Source organism: Mesoplodon mirus (genome assembly GCF_964341445.2).
Source record: "Mesoplodon mirus genome assembly, chromosome: 4".
NCBI classification, from domain to species: Eukaryota; Metazoa; Chordata; class Mammalia; order Artiodactyla; family Ziphiidae; genus Mesoplodon; species Mesoplodon mirus.
Window position 1 is genome coordinate 145,884,818 of NC_138979.1, and position 21,146 is coordinate 145,905,963.

A 21,146-nucleotide genomic window follows, 5' to 3' on the forward strand; every position below is an offset into this window, starting at 1 on the left:
CCTTTGGGAAATGGGAATTCTCATACCTTCTGGTGTTATTGCATTGATAAAATAATATAACCGTATAGAGGGAAATTTGGCAATATGTATTCAAATTAAGAATGCAATTAGCCCTTTAACCAAGCAGTCTCACTTCTGGGAATTTATTCTATAGAAAATCTATACACATATGAAATGACTTAAGTCTCAAATAACTAAAAATAGAATTACCATATGACCCAGCAATCCCACTCCTGGGTATATATCCAAAAAAACCAAAGACACTAATTTGAAAAGATACATGCACCCCAACGTTCATAGCAGCGTTACTTACAATTGCCAGGTTATAGGAGCAACCTAAGTGTCCATCAGCAGATGAATGGATAAAGAAGATGTGGTGTATACACACACACACACACACAATGGAACACTACTGAGCCATAAAAAAGAATGAAATTTTGCCATTTGCAGCAACATGGATGGACCTAGAGATTATCTAAGGCAGACAGAGAAAGACTAACATCATACAATAGGATTTATATGTGGATTCTAAAAAAATGATACAAATGAACTTATTTACCAAACAGAAAGACTCACAAACATAGAAAATAAACTTATGGTTACCTAGGGGAGAGGTAGGGAAGGGATAAATTAGGAGTTTGGGATTAGCAAATTAGTAACTTATATAAACTACTATATATAAAATAGATAAATAACAAGGACCTACTGATAGTACAGGGAACTATATTCAATATCTTGTGATAACCTATAGTGGAAAAGAATCTGAAAAAGAATATATATCTATATATATGTATGGATATATATAACTGAATCACTTTGCTGTATACCTGAAACTAACACAACATTGTAAATCAACTATACTTCAATAAAATTTTTTTAAAGTAGGAATATAGCCAGTATTTTGTAATAACTGAAAACCTAATGTAACCTTTAAAAATTGTATAAAAATTTTGAAAAAGAGTATTCTGGACATAAAAAAATGACTTAAGATTATATTTGATAATTCTGAGGAAAGGAACTAAGTAGATAGGACATGGGTAGGAAAGGAGACTTAATTTTCACCATCATCCTTTTGAAGTTTGAATCGTTTGAATTACCTGTTTAACAAACTGATTTTAAAATGTGTGCTTTTTTCTTCCCCAGGACTTTCCATCTCCACATTGTCTTCCTTTTATCCCCCCTACTTTTTCTTATCCTTCCATTGCTTTTCATAAGCTTTGTTCTTTTGTACTGAAAGGTGATTTTTGATATCTCGTCAATTAGTTAAAATACTCTCTTTCTGTTACATGGTCTACCCAGCTTGTGTTTGGGTTTGATCTTCAACTGTCTGTTTAATCTTCCTCTCTATATTAGATAAGGGGGCCTAGTTCAGAGGCGGAGCTGTTTCAGTTGCTGGAGGCTTTCTGTAGGCCGGTCTTGAAACTAATAGCTAGAAGTTCAAGAGCTAAGATACAGAGGACTCCATTTTCCCCCCTATCCATTTAAATTTTATGTAACTCTGAATGAGATCATTTTATTTTTCAAATTACACTTATTTGGGGATTGTGAGCACCACTTATCTTGTTTTATTTATTTTAGGCAAGAGTGTGTACCCCAGTGGCTACCCCACAGCCAACTCCTCCTCTCTCACCTTCATCACCTCCTGAGGAGCGTGTGTTGGTAAAAACTCCAGATTCTTCTCCCTGTGTTTCAGATCATGATGTAGCTTTTCCCATGAAAGAAATATTTGCTGAAGAAGGTAGAAACCTTATTTCTATAACTCAGTTTTAATTTTAGCAACTATTAAATAAAATAGCATGGTTTGTTTTATAAGAGTCTTTATAGATTAGCATACACATACCTGTTGCTTACTAGGTTCTAGTAAGTCATTTTTTCTTACAAAGAAACTAAGGGGTTGGTTACCACTTTTTAAAGTATATAATCTAGTAGACATTTAGACTATTTTAAGTTCATGGTGATGTTGAAAGTGATGTCTTCTCAAGGTTATTTTTTGTACTTTACTAAATTAATTTGGAGCTCTTCCCATTAATGGCCATCATTATTATTATTAATTCTTGTTGCCATTTATTTGTATGCCAAAATGTTAAACAGTATATCTTGCCTTCCTGTGGAATTCTTATTGACTTTTTTTTGCTTTTACAAAAAACCTTTAGGAAATAATATGCCTCCCATCACACTTGTTAATACTCCAACCGTTACCCCTGCAACTACACCTCCTCCCGCAGCAGCTCTTACCCCAACTTTGTCAGAGACTTCTATTGATAAATTGAAGATGTCAAGCCCAGAGCTTCCCAAGCCATGGAGTAATGGAGACCTGCCACTGGAAGAAGAGAATCCCAACTCTCTTCAAGAAGAACTTCACCCGAGAGCTATGTAAATGACAGTATATTTAGTTTTAGTAACTATACATTTCATCTTATGTTGACTTAGGTGACCCATTGAAAACATCAGAAATGATAAATGAAGGTTGATAAACCACAAGCTAATCTATACTTTAGTAGGAAGAAATTTCATAAATTTTATGTTTTTAAAATTTTTACCAGATTTATTTATACTTTCAGTTCTCTTCTTTTAAAACAAAATTTCTGGGGAAACAGATTAAAATAAAGATATCTATAATATTGTTAATAAAATAGAAGATTTTTCCCCAGTGTGAATCTTCATTTACTGTGATCAGTTAACTTTTATATTACCATATATCCCTATGTAGATTTATTTTAGAGATGGTAGAACTTTCAAGATGGTCTGTGATTAAAGCATGAAGATGATTTTGGAAAAATAAATCTTGTTGGTTAATTATAGTAGTGCAGATTATAGAAATATATAGATATATCTATTTATTGATATAGAAATATGTCTAAAGAAGACACAGTACTTTTGAATCTATTTTTTATATAAAAATTAATATAGGCCTTCACCGATGTAATACATTCAAACTATGTCTCTTTCTTCTTAGTGTAATGTCTGTGGCCAAGGATGAAGAACCTGAGAGCATGGACTTCCCTGCTCAGCCTGCACCTCCAGAGCCAGTTCCCCTTATGCCGCTTCCTGCTGGCACCAAGGCCCCTTCCCCCATACAGATGCCAAGTTCAGATTCATCAACAACGGAGAGTACCTTGAGCGTTACTGCCACTGAAACTGAAACCTTAGATAGACCCATCTCTGAAGGAGAGATTTTATTTAATTGTGGTCAAAAGGTGGCTCGTAAGAGTAAGTTAATTTTGCATCAATTGATTTCACTGGTTAGCTTATGATAATTCCTAAGTAATACTTTTCTGTCTAAAGTGTTTTTACTTAATTTTCAAGATTTAACAGGGTATAGTAGAAAGAATATGGCCTCTGCAAGTTAACTTTTCTACACCTTAACCTCAGAATGTAAAATCTCCCTCATAAATCCCACCCTCCAGAAATAATATCACTGTTGAAAGTTTGGGGTATACCCTTCCAGTCTTTTTTTTTCTTTGCATATATAGACACCTAAATACATTTGTATGTATATATATTTTTACCTTTTAAGTAGGGTCATATTATACATATTGTTTTGAAATCTGAATTTTTTAACCTTAAATATGTTATAGACATTTTTCTATATTAATACATATAGCCCTACCTCTTTTTTTTAGTGGCTGGGTAGTCTGCTAAAACAGTGCCATAGTTGTGGGCATTTAGATTGTTTTCAGTGTTTTCATACTATACATAACTCTCCACTGACCATCCTTGCACATATATTTATTTATCTTTGTGAACTTCCATAACTGATAACTTCCTTAGAATACATGCCTAGAAGTGGAATTGCTGAGTCAGAGTATGCACCTTTAAAATAGCAATACATAGGGAATTCTCTGGCGGTCCAGTGGTTAGGACTCCATGCTCTCACTGCCAGGGGCGTGGGTTCAGTCCCTGTTTGGGGAACTAAAAAACCCCACAAGCCACACGGCGTGGCCAAAAAAATAAAATTAAATAGCAATACATTGCCAACATGCTCTCCAGAAAGGTGAATTGGTTTTTAATTTTAATCAGTTTTTAATTATATCAGTAGTATATAGGAGTGCCTTTTTTTAATTTCATGGTTACAGTTGATGTTTAATAGCTCTTTTTAATTTCTGACAAGCTGGTAAGTGAAACAAAAATCTCATCTTTGTTATAAAATGTGCTTTTCAAAGAGCTAGTGAGATTGAATAGCTTGTGAATTATGATTTATGAACTTTGCCAGTATTTTTATTGTGTAAGTTTTAAGTGTAATATTCTATGGCTTTATGGTGAGATTATTTACTAAATTTATGTTTCTTCTTTTTTCCAAATTTTTGCATTTTAATTTCTAGTTTTAGGAGATGAAGGACTGTATCTGACAAACCTAAATGATAGCTTATCCAGTACTCTGCATGATGCCCTCGAAATGGTAAGAAGTGATTGACTCCACATTGAATTCTGAGATGAAGAATATCTTGATGAACTTGTTGCTACTGATCAGGGTTTTTTCTCAAATATTTGAGTTATAGTCATAAAATTTAATAAAATATCCATGAAGGAATTTAAGGTTTCTTACACATGTCATTATCATATTTACACATTTCATTATCATAATTGTGAGAATGAATAGAAAATTGTTGTTAACCTCTGTGGCTCCGGTAGTTGAAAAATGCAGTTAATGTAATTAGGTAATGAAAATCTAACTCAAGGCACATTGTCACCTAGATATGTTGCCTTTACAGTGTTTCAGGCAGGACCTTAGCTGTGGAAACCAACTCTCTTATAATACGTTTGTAATTTTTCCCTAATCGTGATTATAATTCTTTATGCTAAAAAATAATTGAATTTAGTGGCTTTAAAAAGAAATACTGGGAATTCCCTGGTGGTCCAGTGGGTAAGACTCCGTGCTCCCAATACAGGGGGCCCGGGTTTGATCTCTGGGGAACTGTGGGGTCAGGGAACTAGATCCCACATGCGTGCTGCAACTAAGAGTCTTCATGCCGCAACTAAGAAGTCCACGTGCTGCAACTAAGACCTGGTGCAGCCAAAATAAATAAATAAGTAAAGATTTAAAAAAGTAATTAAAAAACATACTGAAATAGGACCCAAGGGTACTAACTCTCCTAGTTATTATCTAGCTTTATGGAAGGAAAATTCGCATTTAAAAATATATATCTTAACATATATATCAACGTGTATAATATATATAAAAATACCATACAGAAATGATAATAGGGGGCTTCCCTGGTGGCGCAGTGGTTGGGAGTCCGCCTGCCGATGCAGGGGACACGGGTTCGTGCCCCGATCCCGGAGGATCCCACGTGCCGCGGAGCGGCTGGGCCCGCGAGCCATGGCCGCGGAGCCTGTGTGTCCGGGGCCTGTGCTCCGCGACGGGAGAGGCCACAGCAGTGAGAGGCCCGCGTACAGCAAAAAAAAAAAAAAAAAAAGAAATGATAATAGGGATTTTCTTTTGAAAATTATTCAGGAATAGAAATCTTTACTTTTCATGTTTTTCAAACAACCTAAGCAAGTAAGGATAGTTGTGCTCAACTTTCATCTACATTGATCCATAGCCTCTGCTAAGCATTGCTATTATTTTTGCTCTTTAAAAAAAAACTTATTTGATAATTTTTGACATACGTGTATATCTATAAAGCCATTACCACAGTTAATGTAATGAACATATTCATCATCCATCACTCCCAAATCTTTCCTCAGGCCCTTTTGTAATCCCTCCTTCTCATCTCTCATCATTCCTCTCATTCTCTATACCTCTTCCAGTAACCACTGATCTACTTTCTGTAACTATAGATTAGTTTGCATTTGTATCATAGTTCATTCCTTATTATTGCTGAGCAGTGCTCTATTGTATGGATGTGCCACAGTTTGCCTGTTCACCTGTTGATGGACGTTTGGGTTCATTTCCAGTTGGGGGCTATTACAAATAAAGCTGCTTTCATTTCTCTCTGGCAAATATCTAGGGGTAGAATGGATGGATAATATGGTAGTTATATCTTAATCTTTAAGAAAAGCTGTTTAGGGCTTCCCTGGTGGCTCAGTGGTTAAGAATCCACCTGCCAATGCAGGGGACACGGGTTTGAGCCCTGGTCCAGGAAGATCCCACATGCCGTGGAGCAACTAAGCCCACGTGCCACAATTACTGAGCCTGTGCTCTAGAGCCCGTGAGCCACAACTACTGAAGCCCACGTGTCTAGAGCCCGTGCTCCGCAACAAGAGAAGCCACCGCAACAAGAAGCCCACGCACCGCAGCGAAGAGTAGCCCCCCCTCACTGCAACTAGAGAAAGCCTGTGCTCAGCAATGAAGACCCAATGCAGCCAAAAATAAATAAATTTTAAAAAAAAGAAAAGCTGTTTAATTTGATCTGCCAAAATTTTGTGTAGACTTTTTCCTTCTATGTTTTATATTACTATAAATATTTTTGAGCTTTGCTCAGGACATGGTTAAGTACTTAGAGACAGTTTTACCCTTTTGAGTCTTGCTTTTAAGATTTGTTAGGCAGTACCAGAACAGTACTCAATCTAGGGCTATTTATCCCCCACTATGGAGAGAAGACACTTCTATGTACTCCACCCAGTGCCTCATTAATGAGGTTTTCCAGCCTGGCTAGTGGGAACAACCATTATCCAAGCCCTGTGTGAGCGTCAGGCAGTGTTATATCCAATCCCTTCTCAGGTGCTCATTCCTCCAGCCTCATGTAATTGTCTCCAAAGCATCTGCTGAGTAGTACTCAACTTAATACTCAAAGGGGATCTTCTGCAGATTTCCAGAGTTTTCTCCCTCTGCAGCTTTCACTTTTCTAGCAGTCCGTCTTATGAACTCTAGCTGTCTTGGCCGCCTCGGAGTTTCAGCTCCATCTTCTTAGCTTAGGCTCCTGTGCCACAGCCTGGAAACTCACAGATGGTAAGCTGGAGCAGTCATAGGGTTCCTCTGACTTATTTTTCATTTCTCAGGGATCACTGTCTTTTGTTACCTGATGTTCCATGTCTTGAAATGCAGTTTTTCACATACTTTGTCCATTTTTTAGGGGGTGGATGTATCTGGTCCTTATTATTCCACCTTGACTGGAAGTTTTAGAAGTCTAGTTGCATTTTTATCTTTCCATTTGTATCATTATATAGGATCATGATGAAAAAAGAAAGAGACTGGTGTACTTTTGAAACATCATGCCCTTCTATCCCCTTACAATCATAATGCTAGAAATTTCTTTCCTTTCTTTCTTTCTTTTTGGCCATGCCACGCAGCTTGCGGGATCTCAGTTCCATGACCAGGGATTGAACCTGGGCCATAGCAATGAAAGCCCAGAATTCTAACCACTAGGTCACCGGGGAACTCCCTAGAAATTTCTTTAAAGCGGCCTATTCAAGTGATGTAAACTAGGATTGTATATTAAATTCACCAGTGGAGCTTTTAAAAATCTGCATCCTGCCCCCACCCTCTGATATGTTGATTCGGTAGGTCATGAGGGTTATATGGTATGCATGCATGTGTGTGGCTGTTAGAAGCCTAAACCTGTATATTTTTTTTTTTTTTTTTTTTTTTTTTTTCTGTACGCGGGCCTCTCACTGTTGTGGCCTCTCCCGTTGCGGAGCACAGGCTCCGGACGCACAGGCTCAGCGGCCATGGCTCACGGGCCCAGCCGCTCCGCGGCATATGGGATCCTCCCAGACCGGGGCACGAACTGTATCCCCTGCATCGGCAGGCGGACTCTCAACCACTGCGCCACCAGGGAGGCCCTAAACCTGTATATTTTTAAAAAGCATCCCAAAAGATGATGCTCATCCTTTGTTAAAAATAGTAACTACTCATTTTACTTTGCGTTGAATGAGGTTAAATCACTTGTTTGTGCCACATAGCTATATAGTGATAGATCCACAACTCTTTTTATATGGATACAGGATAATTTGCCTTTCATCTTAAGCTATCAACTTAAGCTAAAAACTGTAAATTTTGAGTTCTAATAGGAGCTATCTGAATCCTAAAGCTTGAGTTGCAAGCAGCTGGGTGTGTGTGTCCGGTGTTTTATCAAGTCCAACAAACAAAAAGCAAAAGATGCCATGTAGCATATTTACACTATTAAAGACACAATAGGGTAAAGATGCCAAATCTGGAGATTCATATATTCAAGTAATAAAATGTTTTAAAACAATTTGCTTTACTATATGTAGGAGTATTAAATAATTAATGAAGGAGAGTTTTGATAAGATTTTAATAGGGCAGTTACTTTTTTAACAGTAATTATTTATTACAAGTAATTGAGTCTGTTCTGAAGAGAGTGGAAATCACTTTTATAAAATAATATGGGGGGGAAGCATAAAGGAGAAGTCTTTATTTTCAGAGAAGCATTACATTAACATTTGGCTTACTTAATATGTCATTAGGGCATTTTTATCCATTCTTAGAACTTTATCATGGTGCCAAAGCACATTTAAGTTTGTTTAAATAGCTGAACTGAACCAGGACTAAATTATAACATCTTTCTTTTTATACATTTGAAACTAAACTTTAATTTTGATATTTTTACTAAGCCTAAATCAGATATGCTACAAATTCATGATAAAGTCACATGCAGAAGTACAATCTTGAAAAAGACTAACTTTGCAGTTATGTACCAGTAGGTATTTATCTGTGTACACCTGGGGGATAAAGACTTGTACTGCAGAGTTAAACTTTATTTCATTAAATGTAAGATACTTAAGTAAAAAAAAATACTATTAGTGGAGTTTAAAATCATGTTAATCCTTGTATTTACAAGGGAATCCAGTTTTCTGACTCTGTGGCCCACACTGTCCTTCATTTTCAGGACTGGTCTATTTTGAGGCACCAAGAAGTCTAAGCTGGGTCTTCCAACTAGGGCTTTCAGTACCTGCTCCCTAGCGAGTACTGGAGGTCAGCGCAAAGGCAAATGGACAATCAAAGGTCTATAGGTGCCTCAGCATATTTCTGCAGTTTTTCATTTCTGCCTGTGATCCAGGTTGCACCACTGCTACGGTGCTTTGCCCCCATTGCCACACTGGGGGCGTAGCTTTGTGTGCTGCATCAACATGAAGCAGGAAACCGTGTGAGCCAAAAACTTGATGACACTGTATAAAACGTTTATGAATCATTGTAACTCAATCACATGGGACAAAGGGTCCAACTTTCATATGCTTTTATAGTAAATCTCTAGTTTAAATGTAACCCAATTATTTTATACTGTTATTTACATTTGAGGCAAAAATAAAGGGTTTTTAGTATAGTTGAATGGAAGTGAGATCTAAATGATAATAGAGTCCATCTTCTTTCTGTAAAGTGCTAATATGACCATGTTCATGATGACTGTTAAGTTTTATTAATCATAAATTATGAAAAATGTAATTGATGGATTAATTTTTGTTTTTTTATTGTATTGTCTTTATATTTTACTTAGGAAGATGATCCTCCCAGCGAAGGACAAGTGATTAGGATGCCCCATAAAGAAATTCATGCTGATGCAATTCTTCCTCTTCTTGCTAAACAAAACCAGGAATTGTTAGTTTCACAGCAAATGGTCTATCATTCAGAGGTATTTTTTAACCTTATTTTTTTTTTCTGTTAGATCTAAATACAGGAAAAAGATAACAAAAATATTCCTACTTTTAGTTAAAGCACTCTAATACTTCAGCTTACTCAGGGATCATCCTTTCAGTAACTTTAACCTAGAACCATAGTTATGAGTTTTACAGCTGAAAAGAATTTAGGCCATCTGTTCCAACTCTCTTATTCTACAGATGAAAAAAGCTGAAGCCCTTTTAAATGATTTGTGAGAATCGTTCATTCTTTTCTTTCTTTCTGCAACCATTTACTGAGTATCTACTATATGCCAGACACAACCTTCAAAAAGGTACAAAGATGAATGAGGCAGGGTCCCTACCTTTACAGTCCTGTAGGGAGAAAAGAGCTTAAACAATTACTCTACCATGCAGTAACTGATCAAATAGCTGGAGAAGTAGATTGAACAATATGATAGTAAAGAACCTTGTAGGCCATGGTAAGGCTTGGACACTATGGAGCCCCTTAAGATATTTTTGGGTAAGGGAGTCACAGGCTAAGGTATTTAGGAAAACATGTGGAGCCGTGGACAAGTGAGGGAAAGATAGAGGTTTGTCAGAACACCACTGGAGTAGTCCAGAATGAGAACATGAACAAAGGCAGTTAAGTAGAAATAGAAAGGAGGAGAGATTTAAATTTAAGAGTACTGATTGGCAGTAATTGGTCACTGGTTAAGGGAAGTTGTGGTTGTGTAGCTGTTGACTTAGAAAAGCAGAGAGAAGAGTGCCAAGTATTGTGGGGAAGGTAATAAATTTGATTTGAAACATTAAGTTTAAGGTGCTTAAGGAAATTCCAGGTGGAAATGTACAGTGTAGTTGCTCAGGCTGGTTAATGATAGAGGTGGGACTAGGATTCTTGATTCTATTTAGTATTCTTTCCATTGTATTTGGTTGTCTTTGCTTGAACAGGTGTGAAACTGGCTTTAGATGAGCTGAAGATCTGAAGACTATACAGAATCCAAGGAGATGGCTGGCTTTATTTTCTATTAATTTTTATCTTAAAATTTTTAATTCTTAAGATAGGTAGAAGAAAAAAGATATGGAACTTAGTAATGGAAAAAATGGAAATTTAACTTACTCCTTCTTATTGAAAAATGACTAAGTTTTCTGCAACTTTACTTAGCTATTGACCAAAAATTGATTTCACTGGAAAGATACTAGTTGTGATTGCTGTTGCTAAACTCAAGAAAGTACTCTCTTAGCTGTAGGAACCATGTTGCTTAGTATAGAAACCAGTAGGCTGAGAGAGAAAGAGGAGAGAGAAAATGAGACAAACAAATGGCACAAAAAATGGTAGAAAATAGTAGAAATGTCAGTGTAGTTTAAAAGTTCCACTAACTAATCCCTCTTTCCTTCATTTTGGAAATCAGTAATATTGGTTCATTTATTCATTCGATGCTCAGACTTTTCCATCTTTTTAATGCTGGGAAATTTCTCTCACTACTTTTTCAATTTTTTTCTTCCTCTCATTTTTTTCCCCCTCTGGCTAGAACTGTTATTTCCAGATGTTAACACTTCTGCTTCTGTTTGTTTTATCTCTTAGACTTTCTATGTCTTCATTCTTTCCTACTCTCTTCTGGGAGAGTTCTTCAGTCTGATCTGCCAACCACTAAGTTGTTCTTTAGCCTACTATTTATCTGACTTATTATATTTTTCATATCTGATAGTCTTACTTGGTTCTTTTTTTTTAATGATTTTTTGTTTCACACTGTTAATATCTTTCTTTATTCCTTGTGTGTATGTGTGCATGATTAATGTTTTTCACTTTTTTTTTAAACACTAATTGATTCCTCGAGTATCTGTTTCTTTTTTTCTTTTTTCTTTTTTTAACATCTTTACTGGTGTATAATTGCTTTACAATGATGTGTTAGTTTCTGCTTTATAAGAGTATCTGTTTCTTTTGGTATACGAACTCATGTTCCAGGGCTGGGGGGGGGCGGTGGCAGTGGTGGGACTAAGCTATTCTGTGAGAAATTGTATTGCGTAAGGACTAAAATCAGGCCATAGTCTGTTCCTGTGAATATAAGAAGAGAGGAGGAGATGAGCCCCAGGGATGGGTGTCTCAGGCAGCACAGAACCACTATTGATCGTGGCCACTGCTGTTTGCTGGTACTCTACCGTTCAGTGTTTCTGATGGTTGTTGTGTCTTTAAAACCCTTAGGAAGAAGTTTCTTTGGGAAGTTTTGTATTCCTGTCCTGGAGTGAAGAAGGGAGGGAGTGAAGGAATGAATGGTTATGGGTTCCTGGTCAGATGTCACCTATAACTTTTTACCTCAGCTGGGCCTTCATGCTCCCTGATGTTACTCTGGGGTACTAGTATCTGCAGCCCAGATTGTTGCCAAGATCTTTATGGTTAAGGGACAAGCAGTGATGATCTCACGTTAATGAAGGAAAAAGGGAATGACAGCAGCACTTTGTACCAATCTTTCTTCTCACTAAACCTCCTCTAGCGACCCTCCTCCTCAGTATGCAGCCCCTTTCTTCCCACACACACCAAGTCAAGCTAGTCGTCAGTCTTTCTTAGTGGTTTTTCACAACTTTTACTTAGTTCTCAGAATCCTGGTTTCTTCCCACTTATGTAGTTACTACAACATTGTTTTGGGGACAGGGAGCTGGCAGCCTTTGTTAGTGTGCCATCTTGGCTAGACCAGAAGCCCCAAAGTTGGAAGTTTATCCTTTCCAGATCTTTTTCGAAGCATCTAAGCATTTGCATTTGTGTGGTTGTGTGTGTTTGTGTGTGGTCATGTGTGGATAATTTTGAGGTATGTGTATGTGTTTTTCTGCCATCTGATTCTTAAAATTTAACTATAAATCCTAAAGATCCACCATATCCTTTTTATCTACCATGTAGTATACCCTAGTTTAATTATTCTACTGTTGAAGGATTTTTAGATTGGTTCCAATTTTTTTTCTCTCCAAGCTGTAATAAGAATAAAATCCTTTTTACATTATGAGGAATTGCCTTTCTATAGAAGATAATGAGGAGTGGAATTACTCAAAAGGCATGAGCATTTATAATTTAAATAGACACTAATAAATTGCTTTTCAACTATATGAGATTCCTTTCCAACACCACATATGATTTATTTATTTATTTTGCGGTGTGCGGGCCTCTCACTGTTGTGGCGTCTCCTGTTGCGGAGCACAGGCTCTGGACGCACAGGCTCAGCGGCCACGGCTCACGGGCCCAGCCGCTCTGCAGCATGTGGGATCTTCCTGGACCGGGGCACGAACCCGTGTCCCCTGCATCGGCAGCCGGACTCTCGACCACTGCGCCACCAGGGAAGCCCACATATGATATTTTTATCTTAAATTTTTGCCAGTCTGATTAACAGCAACATTTAGTGCATTATCCTACATTTACAGAACTATCAAACATTTGTTTTGTTTGTAATAAGAACTAGTAGTAATGATACCTTTGTAAGTTAAAGTATTGCTTTGGTAAGAAAATAGTAACCATTCTTTGTGCTTAAAAAACTCTTTGCCCAGAGGGAGCATCAGGTCAGTGAGAGTAGTCTGATGACAAAACTGCAATTTATACATTTATGTGGATGGGCCAGGTGTACTACTAGAGATCATAGGTAGCCTAACTTAGAATTGACATGAGTCTGAGCTTCGAGTATAATATAAAAATGATAACTGCTTATGAGTACGAGAGCATTTTGTGAATAGGGAAGCTAAATCTTCAGTAGGGTCATAGAGTATTAAGGTGTTAAGTAGTTCAGCAGTTACAAGTACCTTAAAAAATTGGTTCACAACAGAGAAGGTACTATATATTGCACAACATTTATATGGTAGTGGCAGAGTAATATAGGCACTGTGAAATATTTCTAATTAATTTCTAAGGAAAATATATCTGCTGTCATTCTAAACTTTGCACGAGAATCTCCAAGGGTTTTATATTAATTGCAAAGCAATCTTTTTCTTTTTAAAGGGTGTTGAGCAACTGATATTCTTAAAGAAAAGTCAGATTACAGGATAAGGGGAGCTACAAATCTGTAGAGGATAATTAGGGCAAATTGTAGAAAATCTTGAATGATGAGCTAAACAGTTAGATTTTATTTTGTAATCAACAGAGTCATCAAAGATGTTTCAGCAGTGATTTCTTCATATATTCTAGTAAAAAAAACTCTACTTGGTTGAAATTAAACTCCTTTTAATAAAAAACATGAGAACTTTCATATGCTGGAATTTTTATTCAGTTCTTGATTAGTTAACTCATTTATTAGAATATCTCCAAGTCACAAGATGTGCTAGTGATTAGGGCTTTTTTTTTTTTTTTTTTTTGCAGTACGCGGGCCTCTCACTGTTGTGGCCTCTCCCGTTGCGGAGCACAGGCTCCGAACGCGCAGGCTCAGCAGCCATGGCTCACGGGCCCAGTCGCTCCGCGGCATGTGGGATCTTCCCGGACCCGGGCATGAACCCGTGTCCCCTGCATCGGCAGGTGGACTCTCAACCACTGCGCCACCAGGGAAGCCCAGGGCATATTATTTTTAATACCAAAAGAAAATAGAAGTCATCATTTTTTTAGTTTTTATTTATTTCTTATATTTGATAAAGAAACATATTCATACTTTTTGTACATTTTCATCAGTTGTTTTATTATAAAGTTCACACTAACAACTTTAGCCAATTTTCATTCATAAGGAACAAGAGGTGAATTTTCTATTCTTCTAATTAAGCTGTATGAACAATGTATAATGTGTGACAGCATTTAGTGTTTTAAATAATAACATTTTTCCGGTGTGTTTTATTGTTGTCTAATTTGGAGGTTGGAGAAAACAGATAATGGGTATTTAACTTCATAAGAAATAAGATATGAAAAACAAAGCCTGCACTTAGATATCTTATTAAGCTAACTTTCCTGTAGCGTGTATGTGGCATAATAAGGACTTCCTAAAATAGCTTTCAAGCAGTCATGTGGTCTGCATCATGATACATTTGACAAATATTTCTTGTTTTGACTTGATTTTAATGTAATGTTTGTAACAATGGTTTCTGCTTTTTACAGGACTTGGAAAACAGTGTAGGTGAACTTAGTGAAGGACAAAGGCCCAGGCTGACAGCAGCAGCAGAGAACATCTTGATGGGACATTTCGCCTATATGCAGCAGTGTGTAACTAACGCAGAGTCTTCAGATCAAAGATGTGCTCCTAAGCCATTATCTCAGCAGTGTGACACAGTTACAGGTATACACCAAAATATTGCTTCTTGATGTATTGTCTGTTAGAATATTCACTTCGAATCCCATCATACTTTTTTGAGTGTTTCCATGTTGAATGCTGTATTCTGTTTTGTATTATAATCTACAGTAGTGTTCCTAATCTGAATTAAGAAAAGCATAACTATTTTCACGTAGGGGCTTACAAAATTTCCTTATCAAAAGGGATATTCATAATTGAAAAGTTTGATAATGAACACTTTTTCTATGGTATTTATAGCAGTATTTCCCCAAAGTGTTGGTACGTGAATCACTGGATGGGGCATGAGATAATTCTGGTAATATGCATGTGTCCACCTAAAAATTTTTAATAGTGATGTATTTATTTTAATATATACTGGAAAAATGTAACCAGCACATCAAAACTGTGACATAACAGATCTTGCGTAGGACAATGTTAAATTAGGTAGTACTGTAGAAGTTCACTCTTCTGACTCAGTGCTCAGTGTACTCAGGACTATTTTGGAATTTTATTAACTAAACTTTCTGCTGTAACACTTTGGGAATAAGAGTAGAATAGAGAATACCAATTTCTAGCATATGTAGTTGATTTTCATTATCTATAGTACTTATGTCCTATAGAGTCACCAGAAACATTGAATTAGCAAATACTGAGCCACTGCTTCTAGGGGAAATACAAGGTTAGGTTCCTGTGAGCCTCTGATTATAACATTTTTGATAGTTGATCAATACATAACTTTGTTTTATGTGTGTTTCTATTTAAGGACACTTATTTAATATATATTGTTGATTCATTAACATTGAATCTCATGGCCAGCAGCACTTAACTCATTCCTGAATGAAACTTATCTAACACATATATTTTTTCTGTAAGGCCCATCACAGCCTTCTTGCACTTAGGTACACTAGAGAGCACTTCTGCACTATGTTTGGGGGCCATTTTAAACACCGACAAAATCACCAACAAAGCGTTCAAAAATGTGAAAAATGTGTCACTAAATAGACAGTGAAAAAGAACACTTGTTCACGGCGTAAGAGCTGATAAGAAAGCAGAGCAGCACCGTGTTCAGCCTCATCTGCTGAAGTGTGTGTAGGGTGATTCAGGTTTCTGCTGCTCTACACATGTCCACAAATGACTGCGAACGTGCTGTGAGTATTGATTTCAGGGTTACAAATAAATTTTATCAGATAGGTGAATTTGCAGAAATGGAATCTTCAAATTAATGAGGATCAACTATATTCTCATTTATTGATTTTCTCATGCCCATTGCTGCATTCTCTTAAATGAAAAGAAGTTCTGGAGGTATGCAGATTTGCCAGAAGTTAGAAGAGGAGATGCTGGAAGTTAGAAAAACATTGGCACAGAGTATGAGTGGACACCTTATCATTCAGAACTGAGAGACATTCAAGCCTGAATTTTCTGTGGGAATGAGTGTAAATTAATATTTTAATTATTTATTTTATGCACATAGAGTATTAATTTTTTTACATTTTTAAAAATTAGTATTCAAAGTGGCATTAAAATATGACTTCTATATTTGTATCCAGCTAACCGTGCAGAGTGCAATTAAATAGAATTGACACTAGATGGCTCTCGCAGATCACTTGAGAGCTGCTTGGTACTTGGTGAACAAAGAGGTACTTGTTAAATTGTTACAGAAAATAAAAATAAATAAATAATAAATGTTATAGAATAAAATCCATGAGGATATATCCTGTTTAGCCCCTCCTTATACCCTGGTATCATCTAGCAGATTACCTATAGTACAGTTCATTTTTAATTGTAGGCACGCTATAGATATTTATTTAATTTAATTGGAAAAAATAATAAGTAATGTGGCATAAGATTGAGCATATAGATGGGTCAGTATGACAGAGTGGCTAAGAGTTTGAGCTTTTGGAGTTTCAGAAATCAGTTTGAATTCCAGCTCTGTAATTTTGGGCAAGTAACAATCTTTCTGAGCCCAAGTTTCTTCATTTATCAAGTGGGGACAATATTAATGTATTAGTTACCTATTGCTATGTAACAGATTACCCCAAAATTTAGCAAATGAAGACAGCAAACATTTATTATCTCACACAGTTGTGAAAGTTATGAATCTGGGAATGGCTTAGCTGCATGGTTCTCAGGATCTCTCAAGAAGGTGTAGTCAAGCTGTTGGCTAGAGCTGCAGTCATATGAGGGCTTCAGCTAGGGTTGGAGGATCTATTTTCCAAGCTCACTCACATGGCTGCTGGCAAGACGCCTCGGTTCCTCATTACTGGAACCTTTCTATAGAGCTGTCATGACATGGCAGCTGGCTTTTCCCAGAGTGGATGATCTGAGAGAAAGTGAACAACCAAGATGGAAACCACGATGTCTTTTATAACCTAGTCTCAGAAGTGGCATGCCATTACTTCTGCCACATTCTGTTGATAACACAGACCAATCCTGGAATAATATTGTAGGGGACTACAGAAAGGTGTGAATACCAGGACCCAGATGTTAGGGGACCATAGTGGAGCCTGCTTACCACAAACAATATCTACCTCCTAAGGTTATTAGGGGTGGGTAGTAGGTGACAATGCACATAAAGTAGTTAGCACTGTGCTTGGCACAAGGTAACTGTTACTATCTTTAATAATGCTTGGAGAATGTAAAAATATCAATACCTTCTCAAATGTATTTAATGGAACCAGAAACTATCCACAGTTGCTTAAAAGGAAGGTGCCTATAGAGAGCTAGTTTGTTCCTCTTGCTTTAAGTATTTTGTTACATTATGTTTACTGTAGAAGAATGAGTCCCAGTGTATCACTATTTCTGCTACTGGCTAATCTCATGCCTTTCATGTTGATTTTTAGTAACTTTGTTTACAGAGGCTCAGCTGTTCTTACCTTGCCTGTCCCCACCCCTGCTCGTTTTCAGAAAGCATCCTATTTGCAACCTATAGTCCCCTATCACTCTTTCTAATTCTGAGGCTTTCAGGTTGGGTTGAGTAATAAAAAGATGCTAAATAAGGTTTGAAGAATTGTCTCGAGAACCCTAAAGTGTAAACTGGTATTTTGAACAAACTGTGAGGACTCTGGGACTTACTACCAATTATAGCTCTTCATTTACTCAGAAAACTTGTATTGAGTACCTACTGTGTACTCGGTACCAATATATTAGTACAATATTAGGGTCTTGAGATGCAGAGGTAATAGACATCTGCTCCCAAGGAAGTTTACAAACTCGTGTAGAAGAATATGAGACAGCAATTTTAATACTGTGTGATTAATGCAACAACACAGACTGCTTTGGGAGCGCAGAGGAGGAACAGCCCACACATGAGAGCTCAGAGAAGGTTTCCCACAAGAGCCAATGTGAAACTGAATCTTAGAGGAATTAGCCAGATGATGATGTGTGATAAGCACGTTCCAGTTTATTCATTTACTTATTCAGAAAATATTTTTTGAGTGCTTGCTCTGCTCTAAGCATATTCTAGGTGGTAGGAATATAAAACCTGGTAAGGCCTTATCCATAATGAATTTTTTCTCTAGTAGAGGTAGTAGAGAGAAGGCAAAAACACGCAATAAATTACTGTAGTTATTGTGAAGCAGTCCATATAGGATGGGGGTACAGGTCAGTTGTAACTGGGGAGGGCAATCAGGAAAGACTTCATGTGTGAGGAGCTAACTTGAAATGAGTTCTTAATGATGAGTAGATGTTTGCTGTGTAGTAAGTGTAAGAAACCTCCAAGGCAGAATATGCAATGAGACAAGGGGATAAAGTAAAAAAAAAAAAACAAAACAAAAAAAAAAAACAGTGAAACTTAAATGGGGAAATGTAAGTACTTTATCAGTGAATTAGAGTTTAGGATGCAATGGGATTGGAACAGTAGCAGAAACCAGGTGGATATAGATAATTATATCAAGTGGTTTTTCGATTTACTCTAAGACAGTAGAGATTCGTTTGTGTGCAAAACGGAAAGTAGTTCCAATCTTACTTTATATTTATGCCCATGGAAAATTCAGTCTTGAATTTCTGTCAATTCTGAATGTTTTGTGATATTCACAGATCCATTAAAGATTGTATGTAAATGAGTGACATGATCATATTTGCCTTTTATTTAGCAAGATCATGTGAGGTGCAGTGTGATGGATAGATTGCAGAGGATTAAGACTGGAGGCAAGGAGCCTCTGGCTTAGACAGTTATTAAAGTAAACCTGGTGAGACATTATTCAGCAGCGAAGAAATATGAAAAGGGAGACTTGAGAGACATTTGAGGAGGAGAGTGGACAAGACTTAGTTGAATATGAGAGGTGCAAAAGAAGGGAGGGTCTAAGATGACTCCAGGTTTTTGGCTAGAATGATTGGATAGATGGTATTTCCATTCACTGAGGGAGGGAGGGATTCTGGAGGAAAGACAGAATTAGGAGGAAATAAGAATGAGTGGGGTTTCACTTATGTGGAATTTGAGGTACCTTTGGGTTCCATACGAATGGAATAATTTATTAGACAGGCAAGAACCAAAGCTGCTGCTGGCACTGGCAATTCAAGCAGACTTAGTCTTCTCTGAAAGTCTACCATGGTTGCTTTTTCAAAGCAGTAAGATTCTAGAAAAATAAAATTAGGGATTTTAAATTATGATTAATTAAATTTGTCTTGAATGCTAACTAACGTACATTACACTCAATGAGCATACTTTTTAGAAGTGACACAGCAAGTTCAACATTGCTGTGATTGCTGTCATGGAATCCTTTCCTGATCCCTTATCACTGGGTTAGGTACCGTCAAATATGCTCTCTGTGTCCTCCTCTGATGTCGCCTGCCTAATGTTGCTCTTATCACACTGATTTGTAATCTCGCTTGAAAATGGAGACTTTATCTTGTCCACTGTCATAGCCCTGTCATCTAGCAGAGTATGTAGCATAGTCAGTAAATATAGGTTAAGTGTTAGGGTGTTATATGAGCTGAAAGCTATTATGCACTTTGAATGCCTTTGGGAGATGTTTGATTAAACACTTTCTTTGTTTCTATATTTAATTTTTTTCTTCTTTTATCACAATCTACCTTGTGTCTTTTTTAATTAATTTTTTTCTTTACACCCATACATCAGCCACATATCATTTTACATAAAAATAAAATACGATTGTATCATATATTACTTTAACTTATAGACTCTTTTTTTGAGTGCTCTTCATCTACCCCTCCTCCTCACATTTTCTCCTGTCCCACTTTATGCCTTAACTCGTGTTAAGATTCTGGTATGTAACCTTCCTGGGTTTTTTTCCTTATGCAGATATAATAATTATACACACACACATACAGTATACATGATTGGTACATATGATGTGTGTGTATTTGTTGTTATTTTACAAGTTGAGATTGTGTCATGCACACTCGCCTGCATTTTGTTTTCACCCAGTAAACCCTGCAGAAATTACTCCATGTCAAGTAGTAGTGCTTAAATTTATCTCTTTATTGACTTTTTATCCACTTTTAGTATGGATTTCCAATAATGTATTCAGTCATTGCTCTGTTGATGAATATTTACTTTATTATCATTTCGCCCCTACTATAAACAGTGCTAAAGTAAATATTCACATGTGTGTATCCTAACATATTGCTGCATTTTATATTTAGGGGATAGTTTCCCAGAAGTAGTTACTGGGCCCAAGGGAAAATATATTTAAAAATTTTAAATAGATACACCAAGTTGCTGTCTTAAAATTTTTAACTAATTTATTTTTATTAGTAATATATTACAACCTTCCCCCTATATCCCTTCCAGAAATTGTGTTTACTACTATTTTTATTTTTGTCAGTTAAAGTATAAAGATATGGCTGACTACTGCTGAGTTTATGTTTGTTGGCTATTTGTATTTGCTCTTCTGTGAATTACCTACTTAAGTTTTTCCCCTGTCTGTTAGGTTCTAAGTTTTTCTTGTAACTTTGTAAGACCTATTTCTGTATTTTAGATATTTTCTATCATCTGTATTGCAAATGTCTTTTCCCAAATTTGTACTTTGTTCATTGACATTATTTATATTCTTTTCCATATAATTTAAAAAATGTAGAGTTATTTACATCTTTTAGACTTCCTGTGTTTTCATCACGTGGTTAGGTTTCCCCCAATACAAGCTTATACCTGTAGTCTCAGATTCTTTTTGCAAGTTCATTATTTAATATATATTTATATTTAAGTCTATCTGGAATTTATTTTTGCAAGTGGTGTAAGGTAGAAGTTCAATTTGATTTTCTTCCAGATAAGTAGTCAGTTGTGCCAATTATTATGTATCTTTTTCCTACTGAATTGAAATATCAACCAATTTGTATATTAAATTCTCATAGATGTAGGAATTTCTTTTTTCTCGATTCTTTATTCTAAGTATTCTAGATTCCTTAGGATCTAAAACACAGTGGACTACTGTGTCTTTATGGTAC

At 36.5% G+C, this 21,146-nt stretch overlaps 1 protein-coding gene across 12 annotated transcripts in view; it reads left to right on the plus strand.

The window, feature by feature from the left end:
• KIAA0586 overlaps positions 1-21,146 on the plus strand; it is a 121,052-nt gene that overhangs the window by 59,177 nt on the left and 40,729 nt on the right. For all 12 annotated transcript variants that reach the window (XM_082616757.1, XM_082616755.1, XM_082616762.1 and 9 more), the window contains 6 exons: positions 1,579-1,738; positions 2,154-2,373; positions 2,957-3,210; positions 4,323-4,399; positions 9,399-9,533; positions 14,570-14,747. In XM_082616757.1, the coding sequence (XP_082472883.1) occupies positions 1,579-1,738; positions 2,154-2,373; positions 2,957-3,210; positions 4,323-4,399; positions 9,399-9,533; positions 14,570-14,747 (1,024 nt within the window). The remainder of the gene's footprint in view (positions 1-1,578; positions 1,739-2,153; positions 2,374-2,956; positions 3,211-4,322; positions 4,400-9,398; positions 9,534-14,569; positions 14,748-21,146) is intronic.